Source organism: Bidens hawaiensis, unplaced genomic scaffold (assembly GCF_021521415.1).
Source record: "Bidens hawaiensis isolate Kalapana, Puna unplaced genomic scaffold, B.hawaiensis_p1.1 tig00005142_1, whole genome shotgun sequence".
Taxonomy (NCBI): Eukaryota; Viridiplantae; Streptophyta; class Magnoliopsida; order Asterales; family Asteraceae; genus Bidens; species Bidens hawaiensis.
In genome coordinates this window covers 475,186-495,565 of record NW_027491327.1, presented here as the reverse complement: position 1 = coordinate 495,565, position 20,380 = coordinate 475,186, and the positions used below count along the sequence as shown (strand labels likewise).

Sequence of the window (20,380 nt, the reverse complement as noted above, 5' to 3'; positions counted from 1 at the left end):
AATGATATATCATCTTAAATATTAACAAAACATAATCTTACTCGACAATTGACATACCGTTATAAGCTATAAGAACCCTTAGGCTAGCACATAAAAGGATACATACCATTTTCCTTTTGAGAAACAAATTCTTACATATCTTTTACCCCAAAAAAAACAAAAACAAAAACAAAAACAACCATCTAAATGAAGTTAGCTTATTGTTTGATTTAATTCAATTCAATTCATTGTCCAACCTACGCATCAAGTAACGTGGATTGCAATCATACTATACTTAACCATAACACCATTTTTTAATAATACCTTTTTAGAATAATTTAACCATCACTCTCCCACCTAATAACCATAAAATAATTCAAAAGTGAGCTCTGGCTCAATTATAGAAAAAATAAAGATTTTAGCTTTAGATCACAAGATTTCTAAGTTTAAACATATTCTAACTGGAGTTTACTATATTGGGCCTTTAAGTAGCGGGTTTCTTTGAAACAAGAGATGACGGGCTTGAGCTATCCAATGCTGTCGACGACCGTGAAGTTGAGGTGCACAAGCTAACCGGTACTTAACCGAAAACCTAACCGGTCAACTACTTTATATCCGGTTCTAACCATCGGTTGGAAACTGGTTTTATTATTGATTCCTGAAACCAGTCAACCGATTTTTTTTTTATTTTATAATTTACTAAAAACCCAGTTTTTTTAGTAATTCAGTAGTTCGTTTATACCCGAATCCGGTTATACCAGGTAGGAGAATCTTGTCTCAAAACCACTTAGTACCCGACCTGATTAACCAGTCTAACAGGCTATTTTCCACCCAATAATTAACCAATTAAAATATTAACCAGTTATCAGTTAACCAGTATCCGGGTTTTATTCATCAGTAGTAGGGATGAGCTCGGTACCGAAAATATCGATCCCGAAAATCACAAAATCTTGGTACCGGTACCGGTATTGAAGACAAAATTCAGAAAATACCGGTACCGTACCGATCCCGAAACTCAAAAATTTGATACCGACGATACCACATCTGTACCAAAATGATACCAAATCTGTATCAATTTCTGTTGGGTCGGATTTCTTAATAAGGAAGATTGGAATCTTCTTAACCTCCTCAGAAACGGCTAAGTATGGAATACGAGCAAGCCCAGACTATCGAGCATGGTTTTTACTACTTCGAGCAAGGTTCTGAATCTTAAATGGTTGATTCTTCTAAGTGTTGAAGGCTTCGAGCAAGCTACACTTCAATGAGCAAGGGTATTCTTCTATCGAGCATGGATTGCGAATCGAGCAAACAGCTTGATAATACAAGTTCCAGCCAAGTGTTACGAGCACAGGATGATCGAGCACATGGGGACGAGCATGGATGCAATAAGAGGATGTCACGTGATTCAAAGCAAAGACTTCGAGCACAGTTCAGTTACCGAGCAAGATTTACATCCGAGCATGATAAAGATTGCTGAATAAGAAAAGCTGAAGACATCAAGAAGAATGAGCTTACTTGATGGACTTATTCGAGCAAAGTTTGAACAAGTCAAGAGGAATGAAGCTTACTCGAAGAGAATATGTATTCTCCGAAAGAGAATATATTCTAAGTAAAGTATGCTCGAGGACACTCTCCGAGCCCACCTTGTATAGGAAGCTTGCTCGAGCAAGGTATATAAATTGCTCGAGGTCTGAAACACTTGTATTAGATTTATCTTTCATTATATAATATCTAGGATGTATACATGGAATGTTAGGGTCTATATATAGACATCCTAGGGTACGTCTAGGACGACGGGTTTTTGCATGCATTTTGACAATCTTTGTAGACGAATATCAAAAGCCGCCGTCACACACAAAACCCTAGACATTCCATTCACTGTATCATTGACGTATCATTTAATATAGTGAATCTTTGTCTTTGAAATAGTCTTTAATGATTATCATTTATTGTTTTGTGTTTGATAATTCTCCACAAGCGTTCATTCTCAATCATTGAATATCCTGATTCCGCCGGGATACTCAATCGGTCTTTTGAGTAATTAAGTCGGTGTGTTCTTGTCAAACCTTTGCTAAGGTTGCACCCGATTGACGGTCCTGACAAGTGGTATCAGAGCTTGAGTAAGCTCACAAAAGACCACGGGACTGAGAGTTTGTGAAGAAGCTTGAAGATTTACTGATTTGCTGTTGAAAACCACAGATCTGGTAAAATGGAAGATCAAGAAGTTTCAACCAACAAGATTCCAAGATTACTTGGACAAGAGAACTTCATAAAGTGGAAGGTGTTGTTTGAGGCGCCTGTGAACTATAACGATCCAGAACTTTGGATGGCTATTACTGAAGGGAATTACACTCCTTCAGCCGCTCCAAATAACAGTGATGCGGTAGATCTAAGAATGAAAAAGAGGGATGACAAAGCACTGTCCATGCTGAAGTTGGAACTTTCATGGGAGATCTAAACCACTGTAAATCATCATAAAAATGCAAAGGATATGTATGATGCAGTGATTGAAATGTTTGAAGGAAATACTGAGTTAAGGGACATTAAGAAAGACCGACTGAAGCAGCAGTTGGATATGTTCAAGTTTAAGGATGGAGAAAGTTTAAAGTCAGTGTTACAAAGGTTCATGACCATTGTAAATGAAATAAGGACCACTGATTTGCAGATTTCCGATTTTGAGCTTAACAAGAAGCTTTTATCATCTCTATCTGGAGAATGGTATACTGCAAGTAAGTTCATAAAGGAAAAGACAAGTTTTCCTACCTTCAAACAGGACGATGTGATTGCCTTCCTCAAGGCTGTTGAACATGAAATGATAGAGAATCACATGATTCGAGAGGACAAGCCAAGCTTCCAAATGAACAATGCACTAGTGGCACCCATGGGCAACCTCTCTATCAAGAATCAACAGCCTATTGTTGAGGAACCATCAGATGCAAACTCCTCAATCAGTCAAGATTCAATGTGCAACTGATTGAGGATGACCATCCATCTACTGGAAATGGGCAATCAAATTTTGCATATCACAACCAGACTCAAGGAACATACTATCAGGCCTTGTTCTTAATGTTCACTGAGTCTTATCATGCCTTTGTGGCCAAGAATCTGATAAACACAAGCATCGTGCAAGAAGATTTAGAACAAATAGATGCTGATGATTTAGAAGATATGGACATCAAATGGCAAGCGGCCATGTTGGCAGTAAGAAGTAAAAGGTTGTATAACAGAACTGGCAGAAGCCGTTTTAATGGACCAAATGAAAGAATTGGATTTGACAAATCCAAGGCCATCTGTTATAACTGTCAACAACCTGGACACTTTGCAAGGGAGTGTAACATGCCAAGGCAGTCTGGAAATCAAGTTAATCAAAGTCAATTCTATCAGAATCAGAATCAGAATCAGAATCAGAACTTTCAGCAGCAAAGGACTCAAATGCCAAATCAAAATCCCTATCAAAATCAGAATAGGACCCAGCAACAAACATTTCAACCTCAGAGAACTAATCAAATGCAGGTTCACACAAATCAAAACAGACCATCTCAAAATGGTGTGAGCCAGCAAAGAGATCAAGGGAATGTAGCTGTTGCAAGGGTGGCTCAGGATGGAGAGTTTGATTGGAGTAATCATGCTGCTGAGATGGAAAGAGCAAATGTTTCATTTATGGCCAAAATTAATGACAAGGCTGAATCTTCAAACACTCAGGTACATTTTGATACTTTTATTTCTGATCTTCTTGCTAAAATTGAAGAATTAAATCAGGAGGTTGGAAAATGAAAAACTGAATGTGGTAGGAAGGATGTCTTTCTAAATGTGTATGCTGAGAGTGAGGCTACATATGAAAGTCAAATCAAAGGTTTGGAGGATGATTGCATGGTATCATATCAAGCTCAATCCAGAATGAGAACTGAGATAGAAGGACTAAAGAAGATGTTTGCTGAAGAAAAACTCAAAAATGTTGAATTGTTAATTGAAATTGAGTTTTTGAAAAACCTAGTCTCTACTGGAAACATTGTTGGGCATGTTGAAAAGATGACTGAAGAAGAGAAGTACAAGAAAGTTCCACCCCCATTATGTGATAGTTATCAATTGAAAGTTGATAAAGAGAGCAGAAATGAGTATCTTAAACAGTTCAAAAATGTGTTTGATGATAAGCCAGAATTTATCAAGCAATATGATGATGTGATGGTAGATCAGAATGGAGAATTTGTAATGAAAAAGGCTGACAAGCAAGAAACTGTGGTGGATAAACAGCTTCAAGGAGACAAAAAGAAGTGGAGTGAATACTCCAGTGAAGAAAGCAATTGTAGCTGTGGAAGCTCTCAGTCATCAAAAGGGAAGAAGAAGAAAGGAGCAAAGAAGAAGAAATGTGACAAAATTCCTCTTCTGCCACCTATGATATCAAAGGTGAGAAAGCATCATGAGAAAATGAGAAGAGAGCATGTTCCATTTGATATATGTGCTAGATCACCACCAGTCATCAAGAAGAGAACATAAACACAAAGCAAATTCTCTTATGATCAAAGTCATCCACCTATCTACCCAGTTTTCTCTAATCATGAATTATTTGATATGGGTGATGTGGACTATGCTCCAAGAAGAAGACGCTCAAAAGAACAAGAGGAAAGTTCTTCAAAATTGCCATCTAAGCTGAATAAGATTGTTTTTGTTAAAGAAAAATGTTCTCAACCAATTGATCTTAGCAAGCCAATCAAGATGGACTTCACCAACACTTTGTACCCAAAGACATCTTTAGGGTTTGACTTCCCTAAACCAAGTGATAAGATCAAGGACAAGAAACTTCTTGAGGATTTGGGAAACTATGCTAAAGTGTTCTGCACAAAATGTGATGCATATGGGCATCACACTGACTCTTGCTGGATTCTTGAGGATAGTTTTGAAATTCCAGATGTGGTTAGTGGCTATGATATGAAAAGCTACAAAGAAATGTATGAGAGATACTTGAAGGGAAACAAAAATCCATCTGAAGAGAAGAACTATTAGTCTGTATTGGAACAAAGACTTAAAGCAAATTTGAAGCTTAAACAAGATGATAGAATCCTGGAAACAACAGACAAGAAAAGAAGGTCTCCAAATGAAGAAAAGGATAAGAAGAGATCAGGTGTCCTTAATGGTGATGAGAAGTTTCTGTTAAAACAAGGATTTGAACCAAGAGGATTTTAGTGGAAGGTAAAGAAGGAAGTAGAAAGTGGAAAGGATAAGGTAATGGAGGAAGTTGAAGGAAGCTTTAAAGAGTCTGCAGTGCACAGTGGATTAGATTTAGACACTGATGATGAGTGTGAAGTTGTGTATGAAGATCCACCACCTGTTCCAATTCCAACTCTTGATGCATCTTCCTCTTTCTCTAAATTACAAACTGATGGAGTTTGTAACTCAGAATCAAACTGATTTCTTTTGTGTGTGTGTGCAGGAACAATCCATGAGCAAAAATGATTTATGGTATATGGACAGTGGATGTTCAAGGCACATGACATGTGACAAGTCTGCATTGATAAATTATGTGAAGAAGTATGAGGGACCAGTTGCATTTGGGAGTGATGAAAATAGAGTAAAAATTGTAGGAAAGGGAACACTCACAAATGGCAAAGTATCCTTTGAGAATGTTCTACATGTTGAAGGACTACAGTACAATCTGCTGAGCATTTCTCAAGTTTGTGACAAGGGATATAAGGTTGCTTTTAATGATGAACATTGCCTGATTTTGAAGCCAGAGTTTGTTATACCAACATGATTGATTATGACGATGGCTCCAAGAAATGGTAACCTCTATGAACTGAGAATGAATACTGCAACTTCAAGAGGCGGTTCATGCTTTGTATCAAAGGCAACTGAGAATGAATATGTCTTATGGCATAGGAAGATGTGTCATGTAAATTTGAAGAACATGAACAAGCTAGTGAAAGGCGAACATGTTGTTGGTCTTCCCACAAGAGAGTTCAAGCTGGAAGACAAATGCACATCTTGACTTAAAGGAAAACAAAACAAATCCTCACACAAGAGCAAACTGCTGAACACAATTGATGAGGTTTTGGAACTACTTCACATGGACTTGTTTGGTCCAGTGAGTGTTCCAAGTGTTGGAAAGAAGAGATACTGCTTAGTGATAACTGATGATTTTTCAAGGTTTTCATGGGTCTTCTTCATGGGGAGCAAGGATGAGACTCCAGAGTTAATCAAGGCTTATGTTTTGAAGATGGAAAATCAACTTGAGAAGAGAGTGAAAGTGATTAGAAGTGATAATGGGTTAGAATTCAAGAATGAAACTATGAGTGAATTCTGCACTTCTAAGGGTATATTTCAGCAGTATAGTGCTCCTAGACTCCCTGAGCAAAATGGTGTTGCAGAAAGGAGAAATAAAACCTTAATTGAAGCTGCAAGGACCATGATTGCTGATGCCAACCTTCCTGTTACTTTTTGGGCAGAAGCAATAAACACTGCATGTTATGTGCAGAATAGGGTTCTACTCAACAAGGCTCAAAACAAGACACCATATGAAATTCTCTATAAGAGAAAACCTTATGTGAAGTTCTTAAAGCCTTTTGGATGCAAATGCTCACTCTTGAATACAAAAGACTACTTGAACAAATTTCAGTCCAAATCTCTGGAATGTTTCTTTGTGGGCTATTCATCTCATTCAAAAGCTTATAGAGTCTATGTGAAAGAGCACATGGTAGTGATTGAATCGTCTGACATTATCTTCAGTAAAAACTAGTTCAACAATACTAAAGGTCCAAAATGGTTATTTGATCTTGAGAAAATGATCAAATCATTCAAAATCTATAGTGAAGACATGGATGAGAGTATGTACAGAACCAGCTTTGAAGACAAAGGAAAATCAAAACAAGTTGATATGGACAAACTTTGGACCTCAGTTGCTTCAGAACCAACTGGATTTGACTTTGGTAGAGACATCAATGAAGAAGTTGAAGTAGAGAGAGTTGGATAAGAGGCTGCAGTAGAAATCTCAAATGAAGGTCAAAGTGTGAGTGAAAGTGAGCCCATTCAAAGTCAACAACCTTCTCAGACTGAAGAAATGTGTCACCTACAATCTCTATTTGACTCATTGCAGCTAGGAGGAAATGAGGCATCAATATCAGGACTCAATCATGTTCAAACCTCTACTGAGACACAAGTCACATCTGAAGATGAATCTACTGAGTTAAATTTAACAAATCTAGAAGCAGAAGTGTGTGTTCCTCCAGTTGTTCAAAGTACTTCAAATGAAAGAAATCATCCTGCAGAGAACATCATTGGAGATCTACATGAGAGAGTTACCAGAAGTGCATCTGAAAAAGCAAATATCTGCCTGTATGCCTGTTTCCTATCCCAAGTTGAACCAAAGAACATTAATCAAGCTTTGAAGGACAATAGCTGGGTGGAAGCTATGCAGGAGGAGTTAGCTCAGTTCAGAGACTTACATGTGTGGGACTTGGTGGACAAGCCCAGAGGAAGGTATGCAATTGGTACAAAATGGGCCTTTAGAAATAAGAAGGATGAAAGGGGGATAGTGATAAAGAATAAAGCTAGATTGGTAGCTCTGGGGTGTTTACAAGAAGAAGGAGTAGATTTTGAAGAGGTATTTGCTCCTGTTGCAAGACTAGAGGCTATCAGGATTTTTCTGGCATATGCAGCATCAATGAACATTAAAGTCTATCAGCTTGATGTAAAATCTGCATTTCTGAATGGAAAGATAAATGAAGAAGTGTATGTCACTCAACCTCCTGGATTTGAAGATCCAATTCATCCAAACAAAGTCTACAAGCTCAGCAAGGCACTGTATGGACTGCATCAGGCACCAAGAGCCTGGTATGATGAGCTGTCTAACCATCTGTTAGAACATGGTTTCTGTAGAGGAGCCATTGACAAGACCTTGTTTTACAAAAGGAGAGGAAAGGATCTTCTGCTGCTGCAAGTGTATGTGGATGATATCATTTTTGGGTCAACAAATGAACAAATGTGCAAAGAATTTGAGCAAGTGATGAAGTCCAAATACCAAATGAGCTCAATGGGAGAAATGAATTTCTTCCTTGGACTGCAAGTGCAACAGAAGCCAGAAGGAATCTTCATTAATCAATCAAATATGTTCAAGAGATTCTCACCAAGTTCAAGTGCTAAGACTTCAAGATAGTGTCAACACCAATGGACACACATGAGAAAATGGTACCTGATGAAAAGGGGGAGCCAGTTGATCAGCATGAATATAGGGCCAAGATAGGATCATTGATGTACCTTACAACATCTAAGCCAGATATCATGTTTGCTGTGTGTGTTTGTGCAAGGTTTCAAGCTAATCCCAAAGTGTCACATATGCTAGCAGTGAAAAGAATATTCAGATACTTGAGAGGAAAACCAGACTTGGGAATTTGGTATCCAAAGAACTCTTCCTTTGATTTGATGGCTTACACTGACAGTGACTATGATGGTTGCAACATGAGTCGAAAATCAACTTCAGGAGGATGTCAGTTTCTTGGAAACAGACTGGTGTCATGGCAATGTGTCACACCCCGTTAAGCGAATTGCGGAAGCGTAAAACGGAAATACAACAGATACAACTGGTATCAAATACATTGTTTATAAAGAAACATTACTAACTAATTTACAATATATTATATCGTTCTAACATCTTTTACAAACTAGGTGATACAATCAAACCGGTTCTTCAATTACTTTACTTCTAACTCAAATGCCCATGACATCAATCACCAATTAGACACGTAATGCACAGGAAATTACTTCTCATATCTGATTACCTGAAAAGCATGTTAAAATAGGTCAACTACGAATAGTTGGTGAGTTTCATAAGTTTAACGAAATCAGTTCTGCGTACCACACAGTCATAGTTTGTATGTACGCGCGTATGTAAAAATATGTATTTACGTTTGTATAAATATGTACAGCCATATCCTTGTGTGTGCATATACACACATGTACGTTTATAATATAAATTCGAAATTTCGGTAAAATCGTTATTGTTTGTTCGTACTACCTGTTTCCAATTTCCGTGTTTAACCAACCACTGTGGACCCCCTTCCTCCCACAACGGTTCCACATAAACTCAATCACTGTGGCCCCCCTTCCGCCCACAACGGTTCCGCGTTAACATCAACCACTATGGTCCCCCTGCCGCCCACAATGATTCCACGTAAACTCAAACATTATATAGTGTACACGCAAATAATTAGTATATTCGACACATAGTGTTTCCTACGGCTAATCACATAGCATGTATATAGACACATATACACATATAGTATTTATCACGTATCACCAAATACCGTGGCTCCCCATCCGCCCACAATACACATAATCACATTATTTTCTTAACATTCATGTCATAATCAAGTTAGTTCGTTTAATAAGTTGCAGCAGAACTTGGCTCAAAGGCCATACTCAACTTTAGTTTAGTAAGTTGCAGCAGAACTTGGCTCATAGGCCATACTCAACTTTAGTTTATAAGTTGCAGCAGAACTTGGCTCATAAGCCATACTCAACTTTAATTTATAAGTTGCAGCAGAACTTGGCTCATAGGCCATACTCAACTTTAGTTTAGTAAGTTGCAGCAGAACTTGGCTCATAGGCCATACTCAACTTTAGTTTATAAGTTGCAGCAGAACTTGGCTCATAGGCCATACTCAACTTTAGTTTAAAAGTTACAGCAGAACTTGGCTCATAGGCCATACTCAACTTTAGTTTGTTACTATTGTGGACCCCCTTCCGCCCACAATAGCCCCATAATCATCACAGACCACGTTATCCCCATGGCCATTACAGACCACGTTGTCTCCCAAATTAGTTATGTTTAACATTACATAACGTGTTTGTATAAACATGCTGTCACGTGTAATTTCATTATGTTTTGCAATTCGTATTATCTCCACTCAATATATCAATCAACGATAATAATCATCTTTCATCAGCACGTAGTCAATCATTATGTTTGTAGGGACTTTTCATATATAAATGTTCAGATATTTTATATCCTGATCCGTTTTCAGATAGATAACGTGTATAAACATGCTTTCCACCTCAAAAGTTTGTAAAATAGTTTAAAGAGTGGGGTCATGAAACTCACAGTTTTGTAGGCACTCAGTGCGAGGTCAGCTCGGGGTTCGTTTCCCTTGCTATCACTTAGTCCCTTAGCGGGTTTGGCTCGTTTCCGACTTTCTAACCAAGATTTCAGGTTCCTGTGCTTCTATGCAAGCTAGATACAAGTCCTAGTTTCTTGCTGGTTTTTGATGGAGAGCTGCTTGTGTCCAGAATTCTCATGAAAATGATTTCACAAAATATCTTAAACTTGTTTAATATTTAAAGGAAAACCAAGGGTAAAAAAGTCTTTTTTGGCGGGCTGGGCTTGTTGGACCTCCTTTTGGGCCCATTTGGCCCACTTTTCTCGATTTACGTGCCCGAACGTGAAATGCCGAGTCCAAATTTATTTCGGGTTCGGTTTTTGGCGACAAAAATATATCGGGTGCGACAAACGGAGCGAAAACGAGCGTTTTTTCGGCTATTTTTGTGTAAATTTATAAAAAACATACTATATGTTTGTAAAAATCAAAAATATTTTCACGGATCGCTTAAAAAATTTCCAATAAGTGTTTGGTAAGTCTTTTTCGGCTTAACAGATGATACAATGCTTGGTTTGTAACTATCTTTCGCGTTTAAATCTATAGCGGGTAGTTAAACGAGCATGTTTTCGTTTAACTTGTTTGCTATCAAACTAAGGCCATATTACTAATATTTTAGCTTGCATAGATCGTATATCACTTATAGATGGCACCCCGGGATATCCGGACCATAACCAGACCCGTTTGGTTATTCGTTTGTTCGTTACGCAATAAGTGGTTAAACGCTTATTCGAGTTTGTAAGTACTAAGGTGTACTCGGTTTTGCCATGGATGTCACACAATGCAAGACACAAACCACAATGTCAATCTCTACTGCTGAAGCGGAGTACATTGCTGCATCTGCCTGCTGTGCACAGGTTCTGTGGATTCAAAACCAACTGCTGGATTATGGTCTGAATTTCTTACTCACACCTATTTTAATTGATAATACTGCTGCTATGTTCATTGTTAAGAATCCAGTTCAACATTCTAAAACTAAGCACATTGAAATTAGACATCATTTCATTAGGGATTGTCAGTAAAAAGGGCTTATAGAAATGAAGAGGGTAGACACATCTGAAAATTTGGCTGATTTGTTCACCAAACCTTTAGATAAGACCAGATTTCATTTTCTGTTAAAATGCCTAGGAATGATTAATGCTGATGAAGTATGATTTAGGATGTGTGCTTAAGTGAGGTGCTTACTGATGATCCATGTTTCTCACTGTGAATGTTTGCATGATTGATTGCCGTGCTAATCTGACTCTTCTGTTTGCCTTCATCATGTGTGTGACTGTTACTCTTATGACTGTTCTGGTGTGTCATAATCATGTTTATGAATGTGTGCGTGTGGAATTTCTGTTAATTCTGATAATTACAGCTGTTAGTACTTTCATCTGTGCTTGCATGATAAATTTTTATGTTTATAAGTACTTCGAGCATGCATCTGTGCTTGATAATGTGCTTATTGCTCTTCGAGCACAAGCATAGGCTTCTGAAAGACTATTCTAAGTTATTCGAGCACAGATGTCAGTGCTCAGTTGCTCGAGCACAGACTTGCTTTGGAAAACTTTTCTAAGTATTCCGAGTATGGTTCTGTACTTATGGTGTGTCTGTTGTTCTTCGAGCAAACAAACCATATTTCGAGCACAAATGATATGTTTTGATGTTCGAGCATGGACATGTCCTATGGAAAACTTTCTAAGTATTCCTAGCACAAGTTTCTTGCTCGAGCACAATGTTCAACTCTGTCGAGCACAATGTTCAACTCTGTCGAGCACAATGTTTAAATCTGTCAAGCACAAACTGTAATGATAAATCGTAAGGTTGCTCGATAGACTTCCAAGTTTGCACGATGGATTTCTAAGCATGCTAGACTATTGTGTGATTTGCTGATTGAAATGTGCTATGTGAGTTTTATGTGTGTGACACTTGTGAAGTGTCTGCTTGTCAAATATGACTAAAAGACTATACTATTTTCAGAATCTAAGCTTAAAAATGAGCTGTCAAAATAAATGATTTTGAAAATGTAAGATGTTTTATGATGATAAGCAACAATGTTTTGGTGATCAAACAAGAGAGATGATAATATTGTCTAAGTTCATATTCAGAAATGAATATTGCTTTTCAGGTGGAGATTGAATCCAACTAATATCGGAAATGATAGTATATTGTCTGATCTCCTAACTCATGGATTATAGGCTTAAAAGATTTCTGTTTGGTAAACTGACAATTTGTGTAGCTTCTTCTCATGAGTGTAGTGATTCAAGTGATACAAATACTATAATCATGCTAAGTTTGAAGTGGTGATTCATTTGAAAACTAAGGTATGTTTCCTTGAAGATTTCTCCGAATGATAGGCAGAAAGGCAATTATCCAATCATACACGAGCCTGCTGATGCTTTGTTCTACCAAAAACAGTTTATCAAATTAAGAGCAGCAACTAAATATCTATAAATAAATATCAAAAGGAAATGAAGCAAATGAAAAAGAGTGAAAAACAAAATGAAATATGCTTCAAAATCTTTTATGATAAACAAATATATCATGACCTAAAGGGGCACTAAACGAACTACAAGAGTGGGGCATTCAAATAAGTCCTAAACACTGTGAATGAAAGACATGTAAGTCCGGATGGCTTGTAAGTCCAACGTTCAACCTTGTGGTCTGATAACTAAGTATCTAATTATTAAATATAATTGCTCGAAAAAAATAAAATTTTTGACCAACGCATCAGGGGGTCGAAGTCAAATCGGGGTGATTAAGAGAAAGCTAAATAAGCTTTAAGAAGAGATAAGGAACAACTAAAGTCTAAAATGTGACCTTTCTAACTCAAGCAACTAATTGAACCTTAAGTATATCACAAAAGGTCATGAGAATCATGATAAGAACAATACACATTGTGTCAGCCTGACTTGAGTCATAATAAAGGCTGAAAATGAAGTGGTGTAACAGATATTGGACAATCTGATCCCATGTTGAGATCTTTCCAATGAAAAGACATAACCTTTTGAACTGGATTTTGATCTCTTGTTCACCTCAAACCCAAGCTTGAGCAAATGGAATGATTTCATTAACTTGTAATTTTAATTATTGCAAAGTTTGAGTGTGATCTTTGTCTTAATTTCTAGGCAAAAGTGTTCTAAGTATTTTCAAGTATGATCTAGGAATTAGATTGTAATTCGAGCTTGTTGTTAATGTGTTTTTGTTATCTTTGATCTATGAGCATGAAGATATATTGTGTTATTTTACTAACTATCTTCGAGCATGATTGTGTGAGTATGTATTTGGGTCTACAAGCACGACAAATGAATGATAGGAAACGTCTCTAAGTGTTTCGAGCAAGGTATGTGCTAGGTGATTATCTGGCGTTTCAAGCACATTAGGGTACCAAATTACTGTGCTCGAGTATGGGAAATGTAATGACTTAGTTTTATTTAAGGTATTCGAGCACAATGCTATTCGAGCACACAGGAATGCATCTCGAGCATAGGGAATTTACATGATATATTTCTAAGTATACTCGAGCAAGCATTGTATCATATCTCGAGCATAGGGAATTTACATGATATATTTCAAAGTATACTCGAGCAAGCACTGTACCATGTCATTGTGCACAGGGGGGCTCAGTTTTTATTTTGGCGGTATAATCAAGCAAGGGCAGTAAATGTGAATTTGAAATTAAATGACAACTGTTGTGTGCTAGACGCCAAAACAAGGTTCTGTACCACCAACTCGTTAGGTATAAAAAGGGGACTTAGAAAGTTTTTCACACTTTTCTCTAATTAAACCTAAACGAATCCTCTCTTGCTCGTGCTGTCGCCATTCTTGCTCGTTCTGCCGTCTTCTTGCTCGCTGCTGTATTCTTATTACATTTCACTTTCTTATTAGCCATTACTTCTGTTTCGACTTCGGTAAGACATCATTGTTCGAAATTCGTCCCACCGATTTTGAAATTAGGGTTTCCAAATTGAACAAATTGACTAACTGTTTACTTGTGTTGCAGGTACGCATATTACGTTGGAACAGGTTAATTGAAGACGCCATTAATCATCTATCTTTTCTCATAGAGTAGTTCTGCAATTGTGTGTACTGACAACGCTTCTTGTTTTTGCAGATCTAATGGCTTTCAAATTTGAAAAACGGCACAACATGTGTGCTAGATTGGAGATTGATAACGACAATTGGGAACTGGAGCCAATAATCACCTTCTTAAGAACCTTCAATCTACGGGTAGCTTTATCCACAGACCCTACAATTTACAGGAATCATATAACAGATTTTTGGGGGTTTGCGGCTTATGTTAATGATATCAACGGGGAACGAATTGAGGCATCCGTCTTGAACAATGATATTGAAATCACTGAGTCCTCAATCCGAGCTGCCTTGAACCTTGAAGGCAATTATGCGGCTCAACTGTCCTATTCGGTTCCCAGGTTACTGAGGGTATTTCAGGAAACCATGGGGTATCAAGGGGGAGTAAAGGAGGGCCAGTTTCAAAAGGGAAGCTTTCTGTTAATTTACAGGTTTTTGATCCACCATGTGATCCAGTCCTTATCTCCTCGGAGAGGGACTTGGACCTTGTTGAGCAGAGAGCTGGGAACTCTCACAGTCGCGATTTTATACCAACAACCCTTCAATATTTCAAGACTTATCTTCCAAGGGTTGGTTTCAAATGCTGAAAGGCCACTAAATCAACGATTCTTAATGTACCCACGGTTTATACAAATCATACTCAACAAAGAATTACCTGATATCCACAGGACAGGGCAGATATTGAAGTTACAAGATTCCAATATTTGCAAACGCATGAAAGATGCTCAAAGTAAGTTTGTTGAGAATGAGGACTGGGACATACTCCCATGGTTACTTGTACCTACTTTGGGTGCCATTCCTGTACCAAGGACCCCGGTAACAGTGATGATGAAGATGATGACGGTGATGATATTGAAGATGATAATGCTGGTGATAATCAAGATGATGGTGGTGATGATAATGATAATCATGATGGTAATGATGGTGGTTTGATTGGGTGTGATGAGAGACCATTGACTCCACTTGCTCAACATGAGGGGGTTACAACTGATATTCTTGAACAGACAGACTTCACAGAGCATATGGATGAGGATGTAATTGTTGAATCTCTTCCTACTTCCCCACTGCAACACTCCACTCTTCATGAACCTACTGCTCAAACTGCCACATCCACTGACCCTGCTCCACAAACAACTGCTGAAACCCCACCATCAACTCCAAATCTATATGACATTGTTTGTGAAAATGCAAAGCTGGAGTTTGAAAACATTATGCTCAAAGAGAAAAATGCCATTTTGGCTACAAAAAACTCTGAATTGGAAGCTGCGTTGAAGGAAGCATTGTTAAAAATTCAAACTCTTGAGGGGTACTCTGAGGTTGAGAAGACCTCAGATGCACCAAAATAGGGGGAGAATCCTAATGTAGAACAGGAGGCTGGACCATTGGACGCACTACAAATGATAAATCAGTTATATGATGATGATTTAGAAGTTAAGGGGGAGAGTATGGAGGATGATGAGAATGAAGAAGAAAAGAAAAGGAGGAAAGAAAAGGGCAAGGGGGTTGCATTTACAGACGATGACTTACACCCCCTGCCTCAACACACAGCTCAGTCTGACGACATTTTGTTTAAAGATAATGTAGTTGATCAAGACATGGCTGAGGCTGAATCAGTAAAAACAATTATCGAATTAATGAATGAAGAGTTGGAAGCCCTTGAGAGGGAACAAATGATGGAAGAAGAGGAGGAGATTCCTCAGGAAGTCATAAAGGCTTTAATTGATATGAAGGAGAACGAAGATGAAGAGAACAGGAAATTAAGAGAAGCTGATGAAGCTATCAAGGCAACAATTGATGCTCTAAAATAGAATGTAAATGATGATACACAAGAGAATATATCAATTGAACAACATGTGGTTGAGCCTGAAGTGGATGAAGAGCCTGCAAGAAATGAACAACAAACAAATGCAGAGCCATTAATTGTTGAGGTTGAAGAGGGTGAAGGAAATCAGAATGAACTGGTGTCGGGACCAGTGATTCATGAAGAAGAGGAAGCCATTGAAATCTCTGCAAGCACCATGGTTAAATTGATTATAATGAAGGATCTCACAATGATCCTGAATAATCCAGAGAGACATCACCTGAGATAGTCATGGCAGCAAGGAAGGCTCAAAAAGATTTCATAAATCTGAGCAGGAACAGAACCCGAAATTGTTGAACCAACTGAGCCGATTATTCAAGAAGTCACTGATAATTCTGAAGAGATACAGATTGATGATCCTGTTACTGAAGAGTCAGAATCAGTTGATGAGGAGATTATAATGGAAGGGCCAGAAGGTGAAGCAGTTCAACCAAGTTCTCCCACTCAGTCCAAATCAAATGTGAAAAGGAAAGATATATCTGAAATTGAAACACCAAAACACAAAATGATGAACCAATGATTGAGGCTCTTTATAACCTTGATGATGTAGTTGATTTGGATGTTGAGAATGAAGATGAAGAAATGATGAAGAAAGATGAAGTTGAGGCAAATTTGAAGAAAACTGAAAGGAGACAGACAGATGAAGAATATTATGAATCATTGAAAGCCAAACACAAAGATATCAAATTTCTTCAACTGTATGGATATAGCTACAGCTTCTTGATAAATCTGTCTCATGGAGAATTGAAAAGAAGAATTGAACAGATCAAAGTCTCTCACAAAGATCAAGAAAGTCGACAAAAGTTTGAAAGAGAGCAGAAGTTGAAAACGAGATTACAAAGGGAAAAGGATGAAGCTGAAAGGAAAAATCAAGAATTGAAGAAATGGTTTGAGGACCCTCAAAGGGTAGAGATGTTGAAAAGAATTGTGATGGAGAAAGGTATGACAGAAGAACAGTTTCAGAACATGCCTCTTGCAGAACTAATGGAAATATATAACAGAGAGCAGAGGATGTATCTGGAAACTCAGAGGAAAATTCAGGAAGATAGAAGGAGGGCAGAGCAAGAAGTACATGCAGAGATGATGAATGCCCTCCACAAGAAGGGAGTCAAGATGTCAAAGTTGTTATTACAAAATGAAGACACGATTAAAAGATGGTATGTTGAAGAAGGTTTGGATGAGGTTAAGAAGGTTAAGAAGGGAAGCTCAAGTGGAACCCTTAAGTCAGAGAGTGTGAGGCCTGTGCAGCCAAGAAGTTTGAATCTGCCCACATATCTCTACTTTGACAGAAGATCTAAGACCTTAAGGGTGGGCACAGAAGATGAAGAAGAACATCTCATCATCTTCAGAGATGATTTGAGAAATTTCACAATTGAACAACTGACCAGGATGGCTGACCTGACTCTATATGACAATCAAGCAAGGAGTCAACCATCTAGTCAACCAAGGAATGATCTCTCAAAGTTCTTAAAGGATCAAGCAGAGAAGGGATTCCCATTCCTGCAACAAAAGAAGAGAGAGATTAAGAGCCAAACTGAAAAAGAGAATAGGAGAAAGAGAATAAGTGAAGTTCATATATCAGAATTATCCTTCTCTGAATCAAAGAAACAAAGAACTCAAGCAAGCAGCTTTCAACACAAAAGGAAGACTTTGAAAGAGTGCTTAGCTATGAGGCAGGTGATGCAGGAACCAAACTCAGTAGTTCAACAATTTGGAAGAATCACATATTTAACATATAATCAGATTGATGATTCCACCACTCTGAGGAATGTATCTCGAGTGCCTATTGCTGTGATCAGACATGATGAAGAACTAAAGTTCATGCATCCACAAGATTTACAAGACTTAATTGAAGCAAGATTTCCAAGTGATGCATCGGACTCAGCAGAGCTTGAAATGTTAAAACAAAGGGCAGCATATGTTAAGAGACTCAAGGAAAGGGCTGATGCAAGAAGTAGAGGAAGGAGATAAAGAAATGGAGCTAACTGAAGACTAATTTATTTTTGTTTATCTTTATTCTTTTGTTTAATGTGTAAAAATTTTAATGTAATGCCCATGTGGCAAAATACAGATTATGTAATGAAATGAAATGTTCTTAAATGATTTATCTAGAAATCTGATACATTTGTAACTCTATGCAGGTATGTTTTGGTGCATCTGAGCTTGTTCCAATCTAGGGGGAGATTGTTGGGTCGAATTTCTTAATAAGGAAGATTGGAATCTTCTCAACCTCCTCAGAAACGGCTAAGTATGGAATACGAGCAAGCCTAGACTATCGAGCATGGTTTTTACTACTTCGAGCAAGGTTCTGAATCTTAAATGGTTGATTCTTCTAAGTGTTGAAGGCTTTGAGCAAGCTACACTTCAACGAGCAAGGGTATTCTTCTATCGAGCATGGATTGTGAATCGAGCAAACAACTTGATCATACAAGTTCCAGCCAAGTGTTACGAGCACAGGATGATCGAGCACATGGGGACGAGCATGGATGCAATAAGAGGATGTCACGTGATTCAAAGCAAAGACTTCGAGCACAGTTTAGTTACCGAGCAAGATTTACATCCGAGCATGATAAAGATTGCTGAATAAGAAAAGCTGAAGACATCAAGAAGAATGAGCTTACTCGATGGACTTATTCGAGCAAAGTTTGAACAAGTCAAGAGGAATGAAGCTTACTCGAAGAGAATATGTATTCTCCGAAAGAGAATATATTCTAAGTAAAGTATGCTCGAGTACACTCTCCGAGCACACCTTGTATGGGAAGCTTGCTCGAGCAAGGTATATACCTTGCTCGAGGTCTGAAACACTTGTATTAGATTTATCTTTCATTATGTAATATCTATGACGTATACATGGAATGTTATGGTCTATATATAGACATCCTAGGGTACGTCTAGGACGACGGGTTTTTGCACGCATTTTGACAATATTTGTAGACAAATATCAAAAGCCGCCGTCACACACAAAACCCTAGACATTCCATTCACTGTATCATTGACGTAACATTTAAAATAGTGAATCTTTGTCTTTAGTCTTTACTGATTATCATTTATTGTTTTGTGTTTGATAATTCTCCACAAGTGTTCATTCTCAATCATTGAATATCCTGATTCCGCCGGGATACTCAATCGGTCTTTTAAGTAATTAAGTCGGTGTGTTCTTGTCAAACCTTTGCTAAGGTTGCACCCAATTAACGGTCCTGACAATTTCGACGCCCGTACCAATTCCGAATTTGCTCATCATCTCTATGGTGTGAAAAAGAAACAATAAAATTGAAAACAAAATAATAAAAAAAAGTGGAAGTGAAGACAAAACCACCCCACACACAGTCTCACTTTCCCTATGTCTTTCCCCGATTCATGTAATCTTCATCTTCTTTCTTCTTCTTCTTCACTCACTCTTCTTCTGCTTCAATCTTCAATCAATCAAATTGACAGATTGAAACAACAAACCATGTACGATCCTCACACTCACCACCACAGATCCAAACGCGGCCGTACAAACCTCGCCTCATGCATAGTCGCCACCATCTTCCTCATCCTCATCGCCATCGCCATCACCACCGTCTACTTCCTCTTATTCAAACCCAAAAACCCCAAAATCGCCGTCGACTCCGTCCAATTCCCAACCTTCTCAGTCGCCAACAACACCGTCAACTTCACCTTCTTCCAATTCGTCTCCGTCACTAACCCTAACCGCGACGCCTTCACTCACTACGACTCGTCTCTCCAGCTCGCGTACTCAAACTCACCGGTAGGGTTCATATTCATCCCCGCCGGTAAAATCGACGGCGGCCGGACCCAGCACATGTCCGCCAAGTTCGCCGTCGAGTCGTTTCCGATTCCGGCGAGACCGCCGCCGGTGACGGCGGAGACTGGTGGTGGATCGGAATTGGGAGTTGTGGCTCCGACGATGGAGATTGAGACGAGGATGAAGTTGGTGGGTAGGGTTAGGGTTTTGAAGATATTTACGCATAGAGTTGAGAGTGGAGTCAATTGCGGTGTCGCGATTGAGGTGAAAACTGGATCTGTGTTGGGGCTGCATTGTTAGGGTCTAGTCGGTACGATGTGGCGTAATATTAGAGGATGAATCCAAGGCCAATGTAGGTCGCAACGGGTAGTCTTATTAGTTAGTTAGGGTTTGATGTGGTGTTGAGTTTAATTGGAATTAAATGGTTAATTGTAGATACTGATTGAAATGAGAATCTGCTTTTGATTTTTGGTAATAAAAAGTGAGTGAATGAATTGAGTTGAATTTTGGTTGATTTAAGACAAAGTTATAGTTATGGAGATGTTTATTTTGTTAAAAGTTGTGTGAATGTGAAAG

The 20,380-nt window shown here is 38.3% G+C and overlaps 1 protein-coding gene across 1 annotated transcript; it reads left to right on the top strand.

The window, feature by feature from the left end:
• The first annotated feature begins 19,481 nt into the window (after positions 1-19,481).
• Positions 19,482-20,136, top strand: LOC143628950 (uncharacterized). Its single transcript, XM_077098378.1, has one exon. It carries the CDS (start codon positions 19,508-19,510, stop codon positions 20,102-20,104), a length of 597 nt encoding a protein of 198 aa, XP_076954493.1. The 5' UTR covers positions 19,482-19,507; the 3' UTR covers positions 20,105-20,136.
• The last annotated feature ends 244 nt before the right edge of the window (positions 20,137-20,380 follow it).

What these genes read in the sequence shown, in the direction of transcription:
- LOC143628950 (XM_077098378.1), top strand. Translation starts at nt 19,508, where the DNA reads ATGTACGATCCTCACACTCACCACCACAGATCCAAACGCGGCCGTACA.